This window comes from Pristis pectinata, chromosome 38, assembly GCF_009764475.1.
Source record: "Pristis pectinata isolate sPriPec2 chromosome 38, sPriPec2.1.pri, whole genome shotgun sequence".
NCBI lineage: Eukaryota > Metazoa > Chordata > Chondrichthyes > Rhinopristiformes > Pristidae > Pristis > Pristis pectinata.
In genome coordinates, this window is record NC_067441.1 from 737,956 (window position 1) to 756,541 (window position 18,586).

The 18,586-nt window shown below is 51.8% G+C and overlaps 1 protein-coding gene across 2 annotated transcripts in view; it reads right to left on the reverse strand.

The window, feature by feature from the left end:
• Positions 1–18,586, reverse strand: part of LOC127586968 (neurexin-2-like) — a 760,879-nt gene that overhangs the window by 614,073 nt on the left and 128,220 nt on the right. The window contains exon 4 of one of the 2 annotated variants that reach the window (XM_052045023.1): positions 11,058–11,081. The exons of the other annotated variant lie outside the window; for it this stretch is intronic. Within the exon in view, the coding sequence (XP_051900983.1) occupies positions 11,058–11,081 (24 nt within the window). The remainder of the gene's footprint in view (positions 1–11,057; positions 11,082–18,586) is intronic. 2 annotated transcript variants of the gene reach the window in all.

Sequence of the window (18,586 nt, forward strand, 5' to 3'; positions counted from 1 at the left end):
CACTATTGTTTGTCACCTACATTAACGAACTGGATGAGAATGTGAATTGGATGCGACCTCTCCATCCCCCGGCCCACTCCAACCTCACTCCCCCCATGTAGACGACAAACCTTTCCCTCAATGTCAACAAAACAAAAGAGCTGGTCACTGGCTTCAGGAAAGGGGGTGGTGTACATGCACCTGTCCACATCAACAGTGCCTGAGGTAGAGAGGGTTGACAGCTTCAAGTTCCTGGGAGTGAATATCACCAATAGCCTGTCCTGGTCAAATCACGTAGATGCCACGGCCAAGAAAGCTCACCAGCGCCTCTACTTCCTCAGGAGGCTAAAGAAATTCAGTATGTCCCCTTTGACACCCACCAACTTTTATTGACGCACCACAGGAAGCATCCTATCTGGATGCATCATGGCTTGGGACGGCATCTGCTCTGCCCAGGACCACAAGAAACTGTAGAGAGTTGTGGACACAGCCCAGCGCGTCACGGAAACCAACCCCTCCTTGTCTTTACCTCTCACTGCCTTGGCGAAGCAGCCAGCATAATCAAAGACCCCACCCACCCGGGACATTCTCTCTTCTCTCCTCTGCCATCAGGTAGAAGATACAGGAGCCTGAGGGCACGTACCATCAGGCTCAAGGACAGCTTCTACCCCACTGTGATAAGACTATTGAACAGTTCCCTTATGCAGTGAGATGAACTCTGACCTCACGATCTACCTTGTTGTGACCTTGCACCTTATTGCACTGCACTTTCTCTGTAGCTGTTACACTCTGTACTGTTATTGTTTTTACCTGTACCGCCTCAATGCACTCTGTACTAACTCAATGTAACTGCACTGTGTAATGAATTGACCTGTACGATCGGTACACAGGACAAGTTTTTCACTGCACCTCGGTACAAATGACAATAATAAACCAATACCAGTACCAATAACATGCAGCCCTCCATACACTTCACACCAATGGCAACCTTGTTATCAAACCCCCAGACAAGGACAGTGCTGTTGTTGTCTGGCGGACTGACCTCTACCTTGCAGAGGCCGGACGACAGCTCTCGGACACCTCCTCACACCAACCTTCGGACCGCGACCTCACCAACGAACACCAGGCCACCATCTCCCACACTGTAACACATCACATCAGGACATCTCCCCTCCACAGACTCCGTCCTGATAGTGCCACAACCCTGCTCTTCCCCCTTCTATCTCTTAAATAACCTGTCTCCTCTGGATGAGAATGTAGCTGGCATGATTACTAATGACACCAGAGGACACCAAAATTGGTGGTAGAGTGGACAGTGAAGGTTGTCTAACGTTACAACAGGATCCAGATCAACTGGGAAAGTGAACGGCAGACAAGTGTGAAGTGTTACATTTTGGGAAGTTAAACCAGGGCAGGACCTGCACAGTAAATTGCAGGGCCCTGGGGAGTGTTATAGAACAGAGAGACCCAGGGCTACAGGTACATGGTTCCCTGAAAGTGGTGACACAGGTAGACAGGGTGGTGAAGGTGTTTGGCAAGCTGGCCTTCACCACCACCCAAGAATTGGGACATGGTGTTACTGCTGTACAAGTTGTTGGGGTGTTGTGTGCGGTTCTGGTCACCCAGCTACAGGAAGGGTGTCATTAAGCTGGAGAGGGTGCAGGAAAGGTTCACGAGGATGTTACCGGGACTGGAGGGCTTGAGTTATAAGGAGGGGCCGGACAGGCTGGGACTGTTTTCCCTGGAGTGAAGGAGGCTGAGATGACCTCATGGAGGTTTATAAAATCAGGAGGGGCATCGATAAGGTGGAGGGTCACAGTCTTTTCCCCAGGGTGGGGGAGTCCAAAACTAGAGGGCACAGGTTTAAGGTGAGGGGGGAAAGATTTAAAGGGGACTTGAGGGGCAAGTTTTTCACACAGAGAGTGGTGGGTGTGTGGAACGAGCTGCCAGAGGAAGTGGTGGAGGTAGGTACAATTACGGTGTTTAAAAGACCCTTGGACAGGTCCATGGATGGGAAAGGTTTGGAGGGATGTGGGTCACACGCAGGGAAATGGGAATGGCTCAGGTCAGCACCTTGGTCGGCATGGACGAGTTGGGCCGAAGGGCCTGTTTCCATGCTGTACGACTCCTCCCTACTTCACAACATCCCTCTCCAGGAACGACTGCCTTTCTGAATCCACTGTGCCGTGGTGACTTGGCGTGTTCTCATTAGGATTCCCAGCAACTTCAGCTGCAAACCTACAGACTGTGCTGAGTCAAGCCCGGGGAATCTCTGGCATCCCAGAGGAGGCAAGTCCTTCCAACATGCTCCCTCAAGAGCAGTCAAAACATCTCCAAAAGTGCCCTGACGAAATGCATCGCAAACACCGTGCACTGCTGTCTGCAATGTGTTGGGACTGGAATACGAAGAGTGCTCACCAGAGCCCCTTCAGTGAACCACCTGCAGCACCACCCACAGGGTGTTGGTAATAAGGAGAGAGGCCATTCAGCCCCTCAAACCAGATCCATCCTTCAATAAAATTGTGGCTGTTCCTGTGCCTCTTCCAACTCCCCCCCCAGCACACTGATCCCCTGAGCTCTCCATTCTCTGTCCAAAGATCTACAGATCCTAGCCTTGTGTATCTTTGCTGACTGGTAATTGGTAATTGGTTTATTATTGTCAAATGTACCAAGGTACAGAGAAAAACTGTTTTGCATGCCATCCATACAGATCATTTCATCACATCAGTGCATTGAGGTTGTACAAGGGGAAGCAGAATGCAGAATAAAGTGTTACAGTTACAGAGAAAGTGCAGTGCAGGCAGACAATAAGGTGCAAGGTCATAACGAGGTAGATTGTGAGGTGAAGAGTCCATCTTATCGTACTTGGGTACTGTTCAATAGTCTTATAACAGCGGGATAGGAGCTGTCCTTGATCCTGGTGGTACGTGCTATCAGGCTTTTGTATCTTCTGTCCGATGGGGGGGTGGGGGGAGAACAGAGAACAGAGAATGTCTGGGGTGGGAGGGGTCCTTGATTACATTGGCTGTTTTCCCGAGGCAGTCCACGGAGGGGAGGATCCACAGACACTGTGTGCTGGGCTGTGTCCACAACTCTCTGGACCTCCACAACCTCCGAGGGAGAGAAACCCACAGATTCCCAACCCTTCGAGCAAGGGGATTCCTCTTGATCTCCAGTCCAAAGTGTTCTCCCACCCCCACCCCCCTCCAATCCCAGGAATATCATCTGGAGAAGCAGCCCCTCAGCCCACACCCTATCTACTACCCCCCGAATGTGGAAGGGTGAGGGACAATCCTGTTGGAGCCGGAGAGAGACGTACGGGGTGGATACCAAGGGCTTGCTTCCACAGTCAGGAGAGTCTGGAAGCACAGGATACTACAGTCCAATCCTACTCACCACCCCCTCCCCCCAATCTCCTCAAGGGCTGACTGGAGATGGGAAGGAATTAATGGACCCGGCCAGCAATGTTTGGGAAACTTTTAAAATAATCCTCCCTTAGAAAGGAGATCAAAGTTTGCCTTGCTGAGGGAACACAGTGATTGGTTATTTCAGAGGGGGCTGAAGAGCGGGCCATGTGATTGGGGTTGTGGTCGAGAGTCAGGATGAGGGACTGCTAGTCCCTCACGCGGGGGTGGCGGGTGTGTGAAGGTCTGGAATTCCCTTCCCCAGACGGATTGCGAGCTCGGTTCAAAGTCCTAATGTGGGAAGATGAGACTGGTGTAGATGGGCAAGCAGGTCGGTGTGGACGTGATGGGCCGAAGGGCCTTTTTGTGTGCTGTCCACCTCTGAGCAACGGGATTCAGGGCTGCAGGGACTGGCTGGGATGGATTCAGATTCAGACCAGTTTATTGTCACCCCAGGGTGCAGTGAAGATCCTTGTTCAGGCGAAGCTCACAGAGTAACCAGTGTATAAATACAGCAATAAATCCAGCAATGAGTGGAAAAACAACAGAACGGTGCAGAGACTGTCGCGCAGTCTGAGGTAGTGCAAAAGGAAATGCTAAAGTGACAATAACAGAACCACTGAGGGAGGGAGAGTTAAGGGTTCGAGACCGTGGCGGCAGCCCCACCGGGAAGGGGGTGTGAGGGAGGTGATGGTTCAGGGATCTGACAGCAGTGGGAAGGAGCTGTTCCTGAGTCTGGACGTTCGGGCTTTCAAGCTCCTGTATCTTCTCCCAGAAGGCAGAAGGGAGAGAAGGGAACGGCCAGGGGTGTCAGGCATCCCTGACGACACCGTCAGCCTTCCTGAAGCAACGCACGGTGAGGATGGACGGAGTAACGAGGCTGTGACAGACTGGGCAGTGTTTACCACTCTCTGCAGGTCCCATCGGTCCAGAGCAGAGATAAGCCATGAAGTTACTGAATGGTGGGATAGGCTAGGGGGAGGGACAGAAAGGCCACCTCCTGCTTTCCCTTACACTTTCAGGCAGAGGAACAGTCTAACACGCAATCCACTGGGCACAAGAAACGTTCAGCGGATTGAGAAACAAATGGCCCTGTATTAAATGCATCCATTCTGCTTATAGATTAAACCTCTTCCCCTCCGATAAATCAAGCAGCTCGAGCTGACACCACGTGAAATATTGCTGATTAATACTGGATGTTGCTGGCTGCAGAACTGGTGTTGTTGATAATTATTTGACAGGATAATTGAACATTCCAACACAAACGAGTTTGGCACACACGGCAGGGCTGAGAGGATTTCCATCAATCAGGGACTGACCCGTACGGAGTGCGGACACACCAGTGGTCAAGACGCCATTAATTCAACACAAAAGCCACCTTTGTAAAAATGAGGAACAGATTTACTTATCAATTTACTGGATAACACATCGAACTTCCCCGAAAGGCTTCATAATCTGCCTCAGGATCTTTAGCTTCATCTAACCCAGATGTGAAACACTGTTCCCAGTCCCCAGTGAGCAGAGAGGTGTTGCTAAGGGCAGGTTCATAACTGACAAGAGGGTATCACCCTCTGTACGTATATCAGGGTGTTACAGTGAGGGGTGTGGGATGTGTCAGTGTTACAACAGGGTTAGCCAGGACTCCAGATTACCAGCAGAGTAGTATCATCATTATATGAGAGTAACAATGAATCCAGATGCAGGAAAACTCCTCCGAATGTTCTCCTGGTGAGCTGCCCTCTGCTTCCTGGACAGCCCTTAGCTATGTGGGCTGGAGCTGCAGATGTTCCCAATTATGGGGTGTTCTGGTGTGGACAATGCCCCGCGACCGTACCCAGTCGCTGTGTCACGCACTGCCCTGCGATCGTACCCAGTAGGTGTACGTCACGCGCTGCCCTGTGACTGTGCCCAGTCGCTGTACGTCACGCGCTGCCCCACCTGTCTGAATTGGGATTCACTGCCTGGGGGCCGGTGTCTCAGTGAATCTGATGGTCCTTGGAGGCATCGGGGAGTTTTGCTGCTTTAGTCTTGTATGAACACGTTAAGTGTTGACAATTGACTCCTGGAATAATTTCTATTCTGAACCGTACTTCTCCACCAGCTCCTGACGTGAATATTTTCAATCGCTTAACTAAACTTGGAAATGAGATCATTTCTCGTCTGTAATGAGTGCTCCAGACGATATGTTATCTCTGTCGGCACAACGGTCCCCTGTGGACAGGCGGGGAGTCTGTGATCAAATGACAGGGGACACTTAACCCTGTGCGTGGACAAGAATGGTTTGAGCCTTCAAGCCTGCTCCCATTAGTGGCTGTTCCTCAGGGTCACTGACTGTGTAACAGCACTAAAACAGGCCCTTCGGCCCACTGAGTCTGTGCTGACCATCAATCACCCATTTACACTGACCCATTCCATTCCCCCCACACTCCCATCGACTCCCCCCCTTACATTCTACCCCTCACCCACACACCAGGGGGGCCGATTAACCCACTGACCCCACACAGTGTCGAGACATGGGAGGAAACTGGAGCACCCAGGGGAAACCCACGTGGTCACAGGGAGAACGTGCAAACTCCACACAGACAGCGGCGGAGGTCGGGATCGAACCCGGGTCTCTGGGGCTGTGAGGCAGCAGCTCTACCCGCCACGCCACTGAGCCTCTCTTCTGCAGATTCAAAATCACTGGAAAAGATTTCACTCAAGGTACAAAGTCTACAGATCCTGGCCTTGTATATCCTTCACATAAAGTCACGACTGCCTTGGGAGAAGAACATTCCAAAGATTTGGGGAGATTCGGTATGTCACCAAAGACAAATTTCTACAGATGTACAGCGGAGAGCATTCTGACTGGTTACATCACTGCCTGGTACAGAGGCTCCAATGTGCAGGATTGGAGGAGGCTGCAGAGGGTTGTAGACTCAGCCAGCTCCATCACAGGCACAACCCTCCCCACCATCGAGGACATCTTCAAGAGGTGGTGCCTCAAGGCGGCAGCATCCATCACTAAGGACCCTCATCACCTGGGACATGCCCTCTTCTCATTACTACCATTGGGGAGGTGGTACAGGAGCCTGAAGATCCACACTCAATGACTCAGGAACAGCTTCTTCCCCTCCGCCATCAGATCTCTGAATGGTCCATGAACCCATGAACACTACCTCGTTAGTCCTTTTGTTTTAAAAGATATTTAAGATATTTATTTATACGTACATCGAAACACAGTGAAATGTGTCTTTTTGCATTACTGAGAATGTTCTGGGGTCAGCCCACAAGTGTCACCATGCTTCTGGCACCAACATAGCATGCCCACAGCTCCTAACCCATATGTCTTTGGAATATGGGAGGAAACCAGAGCACCCAGAGGAAACCCACGCAGACATGAGGAGAACATATAAACTCCTTACAGACAGCAGCGGGAATTGAACCTGGGTCGCAGGCACTGTAATAGTGTTACGCTAACTGCTACACTACTGTTAAAAGTCATTTGCTGCCACAAAGCAACAGATTTCAAATATCTAAGTCAGCAATAATAAATCTGGTTCTGATTCGTCACCCCACCCTGAGGAAACAACCTCTGTCTCCCGCCCAGCGAGAACTGCCAGTTACAACACTGCTCCAACCTCCAACTACCAACAGCTTGCTAACCTCCACACCGACCCACCCATTCCTCCCAGGAGTACCTGGACTCACCATCCATCAGACACGGTGGGCGACGAACACTCACTGCCTCCCAGCTCCAGTAACCAGGTTTGAGGGGCTGAATGTCCTCCCCCTGCTTCGAGCTACTGATCTCTGTTAGACACAGGTCCATCGCGTTCACCCTGACCAGACCCCAACTCCTTATACATACCTCGATTAAATCTCCTGTGCTCCAAGGAAGGCAAGCCCAGCCCCACCAGAACACTCCCGCTTTGGTGACTCAAAGCCAGATCGACAGGCACCTCCAATGCCGACAAGGCCTGGGGGTAAGGGTGTGGCTTAGAGCATCGTATCTTTAACAAGGTTGTGGGGTCAAGTCCCACTCCAGAAATTGAGCACAATGTCTCAGCTTGAACTTGCAGCACAGTACTTAGGGAGTGCTGCATTACCAGAGGCACCGACACTCAGTTTAAAATAACACACACTCAGATTCATAGAACACAGAACAGTACAGACAGGAACAGGCCCTTCAGCCCACCATGTTGTGCTGAACTCATTGTTAATGACACCTCATCCCTTCTGCCTGCACATGGTCCACCTCCCTCCATTCCCTGCATAGTCATGTGCCTCTCTAAGAGCCTCTTAAACCCCTCTATCGTATCTGCCTCCACCCCCACCCCTGGCAGCACATTCCAGGCACCCACCACTAAAATAAAACTTGTCCCACACATCTCCTTTAAACTCCTCCCCCCCTCACCTTAAATGTACCTCACAGAGTCATACAGCACGGAAACAGGCTCTTCAGCCCAACTGTCAACCAAGATGCCCATTTAAGCCAGTCCCATTTACCCGCGTTTGGCCCATATCCCTCTAAACCTTTCCTATCCATGGACCTGTCCAAGTGTCTCTTAAACATTGTCAACGTACCTGCCTCACCCACTTCCTCTGGCAACTTGTTCCATATACAGACCACCCTCTGGGTGAAAAAGTTGCCCCTCAGGTTCCTATTAAATCTCCCCCCTCTCACCTTAAACCTGTGCCCTCTAGTTCTTGATTCCCCAACCCTATCATAGAATCAGAACAGTACAGCACAATACAAGCCCTTCGGCCCACAATGTTGTGCCAACCTTTAAACCTCTCCTAAGACTATCTAACCCCTTCCTCCCACCTATCCCTCTATTTTAAATTCCTCCATATAACCCTGGGAAAAAAGACTGAGTGCATTCACCCTGTCTATGCCCCTCATGGTTTTCTACACCTCTATAAGGTCCTATGCCCCAAGGAGCAAAGTCCCAACCTGCTCAACCTCTCTCCATAGCTCAGACCCTCGAGTCCCAGCAACATCCTCGTAAATCTCCTCTGCACTTTTCCAGCTTCATGGCATCTTTCCTATAGCAGGGTGACCAAAACAGAAGACAATATTCCAAATGCAGCCTCACCAACGACTTGTACAACTGCAACATAACATCCCAGCTCCTGTACTCAGTGCCCTGACCGATGAAAGCCAGCATGCCAAACGCCTTCTTCACCACCGTCTACCTGCATCACCACTTTCGTAGAGGGGGGGTGGTTTTGGAATCTCTGAAATTCTTCTCCACCCCATGGATTGTGGAGGCCAGATCACTTGGGGGGGGGGGGGGGGGGGGGGGGAGATAACTGTTTGAAAGATTGGGGGATTGAGGGTGATGGGGAACTGGCAGAGGAGGGGATGAGGCCTGGGGCAGAGCAGCCATGATCCTGCAGTTTTGAGGGGCTGAGTGGCCTACTCCTGCTCCTACTTTGTGCTTTGCCCTCGAAGAGGTGAGAGTCCTTTCTGAAAACTCAAAGGAGCATGTTGGGCAGAGAGAGGGCTTGCTCTGCAGGAGCCAGCTCAGCAGATAACCTCCCAAAATATGAGCAACCCCTCCCGTCATCACACCGAGCTGCCCGGTGGGCCAGTCTGTCTCCTGGATTATTAAAAACATCTGTCATCCCCTGTGACAAGAAGTTTCATTTATTCTTCAGTGAGCTCAGTTTGCAAGGAACTAATCTGGGTTTACTTATGTCTGCAGCTAATCTTCTTCCCCTCCCCAGGCAGTCCCCAGGGGTCGAGGGGGACCTGCTCCCACCCTAGGTCTGTGGGTCCCGAGGTGACTGATGAGGCCGATGTGGGGACCACAGACCGTTCCACAGATGGGGCAGGTGGTGTCTGACGGGGTGTGTGGGCAGTGTGTGAGGGGGTGCGCTCCTTCCACCACTCACACAGGGTCTCTGTGAACTCCCGGTGCACGGGCTCCAGGTTCTCAATCCCATCCCCAACGTTCCTTCTCCACGGTGAGCGGTGGTAGGACAGAGATCCCCAGGGGTTGGTGGGGACAGGGCATTTCTTCACATCCTTGAACCTTTCCCCGTCTGCCCTGGTGACAGAGCTCGGGACAAGGCGGCGGCATCTATCATTGAGGATCCTCACCATCCAGGCCAGGCCATATTCTCACAGCTCCCATCGGGCAGGAGGTACAGAAGCCTGAAGTCCCACACCACCAGGTTCAGGAACAGCTACTTTCTAACAAACATCAGGTTCTTGAACCAACCTTGCACAATCCTAACCCTACCTCAGCAACGGAACACTATGGACCACCTCTTGCACTGCCGTGGACTTCGCTGATTGTGGGGTTTTTTTTGCACTGATGTCTTGTTTTGCAAGGTCTTTTTCTTCACTGCTTGGTATACTTCATGTATAACTTGTGTTGTTTGTTGTCTGTACATTTTGCACTTTGGGAGACCAAATCTAAAGGGAAAGTACACAGTAATGTCAGGCCCCCCTAACAACACTGATGTACAGAGGGATCTTGGGGTCCAAGTCCCTAGCTCCCTGAAAGTGGCTGTGCAAATCAACAGGATTGTAAAGCATGTGTATGACATGCTTGTCTGTATTAGTCGAGGCACTGAGTTCAAGAGTAGGGAAGTTATGTTGCAACTTTATAAAACTCTGTTTAGGCCGCATCTGGAGTATCGCATTCAGTTCTGGTCGCCCCATTACAGGAAGGATGTGGGGGCTTTGGAGAGGGTGCAGAAGAGGTTCACCAGGATGCTGCCTGGATTAGAGAGCATTAGAACATAGAACATTCCAGTACAGTACAGGCCCTTTGACCCATGATGTTGTGCTGACATTTTATCCTGCACTAAGATCGATCTAACCCTTCCCTCCCACATAGCCCCCCATTTCTCCATCATTCACATCCCAATTCCAATACCAACACATTACCACTGGCTGCATAAAAACTGCTCTTTCCCACATCCCTCTGCCCCATTGCAATTGCCCAAACCTTGTTCCCTGCAGCTTGTGTTATCAGAGAAGGATAAGCCCTACCACAGGTCCTCTCAACCTTCTCCAGAGCACCCATCCGTCTCCTGTCCACCCGTCCTTCTCTGGTTCTGCACTGGAAACCCTCCATGTCTCCTCTGACCACAGCCAGGCGCGGCCTTCCTGTGACCACCCCGGCCCCCCTGTGACTACTGCTTACACATCAACCTTTTGTAGATGCAAATACCATGAAGCATTGCCAAAAGCTGCTACACGTGGGCTATTGTGGGGCAAACACAGTTTAATGCAACAACATCCAGCAATTCACCTGGAAGCAAAACGAAGCAGAGAAACGAAGAGTTTGACAGAGACCAGGTCAGGGTCAGAGGTGCATTGGGAAGAAATTCTGTGGAGAATAAAGTTGGAAATGTTCATCACCAACTCAAATGGAGCTTCAGGGATGTAGTTTAACACAAAGCCCCAGAGGGGAGATGGGTTCAGGAAAAGCAAGGAGACAGATCTCAAAGGAGCGATCAGGAGTGTGCAGGGGTGCATCAGAGGGAGGGGCATATATAACTTGTTAAAGCTACACTGGATTTCTGTGTCAGTGAAGGGGCAGAGGATACAATAAGACCTCCCCGGATGGAGTCTGTCAGATAGTGTGTTACACAAGCAACCAGAGAGATAATCCTGGAGCCAAGGCCTTGTTGGAGAGGGTGCAACAGTGCATCATATTGAAACTGGGTACTTACCAGAGAGGAGAGCTTCTTCCGAGCCTGTGGGGAGGGAAGACAGTGAGCGACAGTTAACAGTGTGGCTCCACAAGAAGTGTTATCAACCGTGGTGCGATCAGGGGGCAGTGCTCCCTGCCTGGTCCCTGTGCACACTCTCGCAGACCTCCCATACCTCAGGACCAGCCCTGCCTTTTCTCCTTCTCGTTCAAGCCTCACCTCTGAGGATTTTCTTCCCTTTCACCTCCCTGTGAGTCAACCTGAGAGGTTCCCACTCTCCCCGCCCGTCAACGGTCTGTCAGCTCACACCCACCCAGCTCTCCTGTCCTCCCCTGCACTCACCACCCACATCAGCCCCTCGACAAGCTACAGCCCCACTTCAATATTCCCATCCTCCCACCCCCACCTCTCCCACCCTGGACAAGGGCAGTGGGTGCAGGGAAACACCACTACCTGCAGGTTCCCCTCCCAGTCACACCCCACTCTGACTGGGAATCATTGAACATCCAGCACAGAAACAGGCCCTTCAGCCCAACTGGTCCCAGCCAGTCCCATTTGTTTGCGTTTGGGCCCATGTCCCTCTTAAACCTTTCCCATCCATGGACCTGTCCAAGTGTCTTTTAAATGTTGTTAATGTACCTGCCTCACCCACTTCCTCTGGCAGCTTGTTCCATATACGGACCACCCTCTGGGTGAAGTTGCCCCTCAGGTCCCTATTAAATCTCTCCCCTCTCACCTTAAACCTGTGCCCTCTAGTTCCTGATTCCCCAACCCTGGGGAAAAGACTGAGTGCATTCACCCTGTCTATGCCCCTCACAGATCCCTTCCAGTAACTCTCTCCTACACCAGATCTCTCCCAGACTGGATCCCTCAGCAGATCCCCCCCACACCAGATCTCTCCACACCAGATCCCTTCAGCAGATCTCTCCCACGGCCTCTCCAGGACCCCACACCAGCCTGGTCCAACCACCACAACTGGGCACCAATGTCCAGCTTCAACATTCCCTCCGCTCCTGGGTCTGAAGACCATGCTTGGGCCAGAGTCTGTCCACAGCACCGAGGTGTCAGAGGGAACGCATCATCCAGTGTCCTGGCAGAGTGCCAGAGGCTGGGCGCCCTGCGATGGTGCAGGCTGGGACCCCTTCAGAGCCCTCCAGCCCACCAGCAGCCAGGGCCACCCTCTCTCGTAAAGTGTTTATGGGAACTCAAGAGCAGCAGATGATGGCCATTCAGCCCCTCGAGCCTGTTCTACACAATCAGGGCAGAGTCTGGGCCTTGTCCTGCTCCAGAGCTAGGTGTTAATATCACCAACGACTTGTCCCGGTCCAACCACATGGACGATACTGCCAAGAAAGAGTACAGTAGGGCCTCTACTTCCTCAGGAGGCAAAGGAAATTTGGCAGGTCCCCAATGACCCACTCCAAGTTTTACAGATGCTCTATCCGAATGCAACTGCTCTGCCCAAGACCATAAGAAACCGCAGAGAGCTGTGGACACAGCCCAGTCCATCACAGAAACCAACCTCCCCTCCATGGACTCTGTCTACACTTCCCGCTGCCTCAGGAAAGCAGCCATCATAATCAAGGACCCCTCCCACCCCAGACATTCTCTCTTCTTCCCCCCTCCCATCGGGCAGAAGCTACAAGTCTGAGAACACGTACCACCAGGCTCAAGGACAGCTTCTATCCCACTGTTATCAGATTCTTGAATGGACTCTCATACGAAAAAGATGAACTCTTGATCTCACAATCTACCTCATTGTGGCCTTTGCACCTTATTGTCTGCCTGCACTGCACTCTCTCTGCAACTGGAACACTACATTCTGTTTCCCTTTGTAGTCGCTTGATGTACTGATGTAGGGAACGATCTGTCCGGATGGCACGCAGACAAAAGTTTTTCAACTGTATCTCGGTACATGTGACCGTAATAAACCAGTCCAATCTCCAGCTTCCCCATGCTAGCTTTGAATCCCAGCTCCATGACTGAGCACCCACAGAGCTTCAGGGCAGAAGTTACAAAAGTCCATTCACACCATGTTCCTCTTCCACACCCCCCTCGTTCCCATGTCCCTCCCTCTGTCCCTTGTGGGTTTATTCATCTCCTCCTTAAACAACTGCTGCTGTTCCCTCCCACAAACATCACCCTGGAAGCAAGGTCCACATCCCCCTGCTCTCCAGAATTCCCGATGGGATTAATTGCCCGTCTCGTCTTTATAATCCCTCCCTCCCTAATCCAGGTGTCCTCCACAAGTGGACACATCTCTCCAGGAGCCCCAGCCAGCCCAATCATCGTCACGTATGGATGTACCCTGTCCAGTCAAGGTCAAGAACGATTGGTGGATCAGGGTCAGTGGGGGGAGGGACGAGCTAGTTGCTCACCTCTCTCCACGAGATGTAATTACATCTGGAGAATCTTCAAGGCAAGGCTGATTAAAATCAATAATCTCTCCATGCACTAATGACACAGCTCATCAAACTAATGCAAGGCTTCCGCGGCGAGCAACTCCTTCCTATTGTTAGGCACTATGATCATTAAATATTAAAAAGGCAGGCACATTTGGTCTGGGCTGAGGGACAGACCCTACCACTAAGTGCTGATAACAATATTGCCAACATTGTTCAGTCACATTAGTGTGAGTTATTCACTGAGATGCACTGCCCCATCAAGCTGAATGTGGAACGCTAAATAAAGTGATCTATCTTCAACCTCTTGGGCTTTGATCGCCACCTCTCCCTTTGTCTCATGCCTTGGAGGGTCCTCATTAGCTGACTCGCACTAATTCCTCATCAGACCAAGAACTTGTAAAGCAGGTAAAGGCAGCATATGGCACGCTAGCCTTTGTTAGTCGAGGCACTGAGTTCAAGAGTCGGGAAGTTATGTTGCAGCTTCGCAAGACTCAAGTTAGGCCGCATCTGGAGTATTGCATTCAGTTCTGGTCGCCCCATTACAGGAAGCATGTGGGGGCTTTGGAGAGGGTGCAGAAGAGGTTCACCAGGATGCTGCCTGGATTAGAGGGCATGAGCTATAAGGAGAGGTTGGACAAACTTGGGTTGTTTTCTCTGGAGCGGTGGAGGCTGAGGGGAGACCTGATGGAGGTTTATAAAATTATGAGATGCAAAGATGGAGTAGACAGCCGGTATCTTTTTCCCAGGGTTGAAATGCCATACACTAGAGGGCATGCATTTAAGGTGAGAGGGGGAAAGTTTAAAGGAGATGTGCGAGGCAAGTTTTATTACACAGAACGGTGGGCGCCTGGAACGGGCTGCCAGTGGTGGGGGTGGAGGCAGATACAATAGAGGGGTTTTAAAGGCTGTTGGACAGACACGTGAATGTGCAGGGAATGGAGGGATGTGGATCACGTGCAGGCAGAAGGGATTAGTTTAGTGAGGCATTTAATTGCTAATTTAATTAGTTCAGCATAACATGGTGGGCCGAAGGGGCCTGTTCCTGTGCTGGACTCTTGTGTGTTCTATGTCAATGTTCCTGTTACCTCCACAGATGCTGCCTGACCTGCTGAGTTTTTCCCAAGCAGTTTGTATTTTGCTCCAGCCTTATTCTGTGTACATCGGTGCAGGACAGCGGGTTGGGTTGTGAGGGTTCTGCCCCAGTGCTTGGATCAGTCCCGGCGGTCCCCGAATTCCTGGGTGAACCACCGCACTGTGTCCGTCAGCACCTTGTCCCTCCAACTGTCCACAGGGTGATTCAGAGTGTCACCCTGAGCCCTTGGAGGTTCTGGCCCATAACTGACTCCCACCCACAAGCTGGTGTCAGCCCAGACCTCCCCTTCTCCATTGCACTGGCCCAGTGTTTGAGGAACATCTCAGAGAGGACTGCTTCATTCCCTGCAGTGTGGGTGTTGGTGAGGGGAGACCTTGAGTGCTTCACCAGTGAACAGACATTCTGCCCATCCTCTCTGCTCTCCCACTCATGGCTGATGCATTACTGCAGCACCACTCCCCTGCACTGGAGTTGCAGAGTAATGCAGCAGAGAAACAGGCCCTTCAGCCCAACTCATCTATGCCGACCAAGATGCCCATCCAAGCTAGTGCCATTTGTCGGTCCACTGGTTCACACGCCTCCATCCTCTCAATGTCCAGAAATCTATTGATCCTTGTTTTGAAGACAGTGTCTGAACCTCTTGAGTAGCGAGTTCCAACGATTCACCACCCCCTGGGTGAAGACTTTTCTTCTCATATGTCCTGAATGGACAATTCCTTCCATTGAAACAGTGACCCTGGTTTCAGACACCGCAGGGAGGGGAATCATCTTCCCTGCATCTATGCTGCCAAACCACTTAAGAATTTTATACATTTCAATGAGATCACCTAATTCTTCTAAATTCTGGAGAGTGCAGACTCAGTCTGTCTAATCTCTCCTCGTCGGACAAACCCACATCACAGGTATCGATCTGGTGAGCCTTTGCTGAAGGCATTAATGATCCATAACTTTTATTTAAAGCTACAAGAGGTCCCAGTGCACAGGAACTTCAGCTCAACAACAAACCCAACAGCAAGCTAGAAACAAACCACTGGAACTCAGTGGGTCGGGCAGCGTCTGTGGATGGAGAGGGAGTGTCAATGTTTCGGGTGGAGATCCTTCACCTGGACTGAAAGAGCAGAGGGGCAATTGTCAGTATAAAGAGGTGAGGGGAGGGGGCGGGGCAAGGGCTGGCAGGTGATGGGTGGATCCAAGTGAGGGGGGGTGATCGGCAGATGGAGGAGGGAGGGGTGGGGATGGTGACGGAGGCTGGGAGGTGATGGGTGGAGGTGACAGAGGGCTGCAGGTGGTGGGATCTGATAGGAGGGGACGGTGGAGCCTGGAACCAAATAAGGGAGGTGGGAACAGTGGGGGGGGGGGGGGGGGGGGGGGGGAGGAAACCCAGTGGGAGGGGTGTGTGGGAGATGGACAGATGGAGTTAAGTGGAGGGGAGAGAGGGTGATGGGGCTGGGGGCACGATGGGGCATGGAAAGGTGTGGGTGGGGGCAGAGAAGGGGACGGCAGGGGTGGGGGGGGGGGGGGTCAGGTTACCTGATAACTAACAGCAAACTACAAGTATCAGTCTCGGAGGGAGGGGTTGTAGAGGGGAGGGGGGAAGAGACAGAGTGGTTTAAGGGAGGGAATCTCAGAGCTCGGGCAGCTGAAGACGTGGCCAACAATGATGGAGCAACGGGAATCAGGAACGATCAAGGGAATGGACTTGGGGGAGAGTTCCACAGAGAAGGCCAGGGCCCTGGAGGGGTGGCACAGAGCTGGGGCAGCAGTCTGTCCACCGTTTCATATGCTGGAGTCAGGAGCAGTGCAGGGTAGGGTGACTGGATGGTGTCAGTGTGTAAACTGCTGGGGCTCCTTGTGTACATCTGGGTCGTGAGCTCAGCCTCAAGGCTGTGACTCAGCTTCCTCCACGTAACCCTCTGCTCAGTGGGGACTTCCTGAGATCATCGGGTTTGTTCCACACCGACAGGGTCCGGTTCCTGAGACAACCCTTTCTCACATGGACTCTTGTTCCTGAGATTTCTGGAGGCTACAGAGTAGCAGAGTTGATCGAGAATGCCTGCTACCCTGGTATGGAGATAGTAGATTTAGATCTTCAACCTCTATTCCACAGCACAGGTCAGGGGGTGGGGATCCCACAGTGAGCGACTCACCTCCTGACACCCCAAGGCCTTTCCCCCATCTGCACGGCACAGGTCAGGAGTGTGACGGGACACTTCCCACTGGCCTGGGTGAGTGCAGATCCAATAACTCTCGAGGAGCTCGACACCATCCAGGACAAAGCAGCCCGCTCGATCGGCACCCCATCCACCCCCCTAAACACTCCCTCCCTCCACCACCGGCGCACAGTGGCTGCAGTGTGCACCATCTACACAACACCCCGCGGTTACTTGCCCTGGCTACTCCGACAGCGCCTCCCAAACCCACCACCTCTCCCACCCAGAAGGGCAGCGGGTGCAGGGGAACACCACCACCTGCAGGTTCCCCTCGCAGTCACACCCCACACTAACTGGGAGATATCTCACTGTTCCTTCACCGTCACTGGGTCTAAACCCTGGAGCTCCCTCCCCAACAGCACCGTGGGAGCCCCTTCCCCACACAGACTGCAGCGGTTCAAGGGGGCAGCTCACCCCCTCCTTCTCATGGGGCAGTCAGGGATGGGACGGGGGGGGGGGGCGGTAAACGCTCGACTTCCCAGATCCATGACAAAAGTGTGCGCCAGTGGAGATGGTACTCACATCAGGAGCAGCTCAATGGGGAACCAGCATGTGCCAAGCAAGGGTTGGATTTTACAACAGAGACACTGGCAGTGCCCAGCTCACCCACGTCAAAGGCACCATCATCCAACTCTGGCACCTACTCTTCCCCCCTCCCCCTTAGTGGGTACTGTTTTGCAGCCTTCTCCAGCATAGTCTGCATTGATCTGTGATCTGACGAGGATGGAATGAAATATTTTCACTGTCAAGCGAAGAAGGTAGCCATGGAAACCATGGATGGGCTGTTCATCACCTTGCAACCTTCCACAGATTGTGGAACGGTTCCTTCACATTGGAAGGTGGCAAATGTAACCCCACTGTTTACAAATGGAAACAGGGTACCCTAGACTAGTTACCTAATGTCAGAGGGGAAACAGTTAATGTCTATTATAAAGGGTGTGATAACACATTTAAAAGGCATGCATTTAAGGTGAGAGGGGGGAAGTTTAAAGGAGATGTGCGGGGCAAGTTTTTTTTACACACGGAGAGTGGTGGGTGCCTCGAACGAGCTGCCAAGGTGGGGGTGGAGGCAGATACGATAGAGGGGTTTAGAGGCTGTTGGACAGACACATGAATGTGCAGGGAACAGAGGAATGTGGACATTGTGCAGGCAGAAGGGATTAGTTCAGTTTGGTGTTTAATTACTAGTTTAATTAGTTGGGCACAACATGGTGGGCTGAAGGGCCTGTTCCTGAGCTGTACTGTTCTGTGTTCTGTTCTATTTTGCAAATACCAATGAGATTAGTCCAATCGACATGGATTTCTGAAAGGGAGGCAGTGTTTGACCAACCTGAAGGTGAGACTGGTGCCGTCGATGAGGGAGAACCAGTGGGTGGGGGGTACTTGGATTTTCAGCCCTTTGTTCAAGTCCTACACTCGAGGTGAATTGCAGAATTAGAGCACATGGGATCGGAGGCAATGTGCTGGCCTGGATTTACAACAGGTTGACAGATCAGGTGCAAGTGCAGGAGGTGTGAATGGGTCTTTGTCAGGGTGGTAAGGAATGAGTGACTAGTGGGTCCCACAGCGACCAGTGCTTGGGCTCCAGATACTGACAAAGTACATCAATGGTCTGGAAGGGAGAACCAAATAATATTTCTCAAATAATGCAGAGTCTCAACCCTAAACATTGACAATTCCTGCTCAACCTGCTGAGTTCCTGCAGCAGGTTAGGTGTTGCTCTGGATCCCAGCATCTGCAGTCCCAGTATTGACTAGTTCAATGACATTAAACTAGGGAGGATTGTGTGCAGATTGAGAAAGTTGAGTGACAGATACATGGCAGATGAAACATAACATGAAT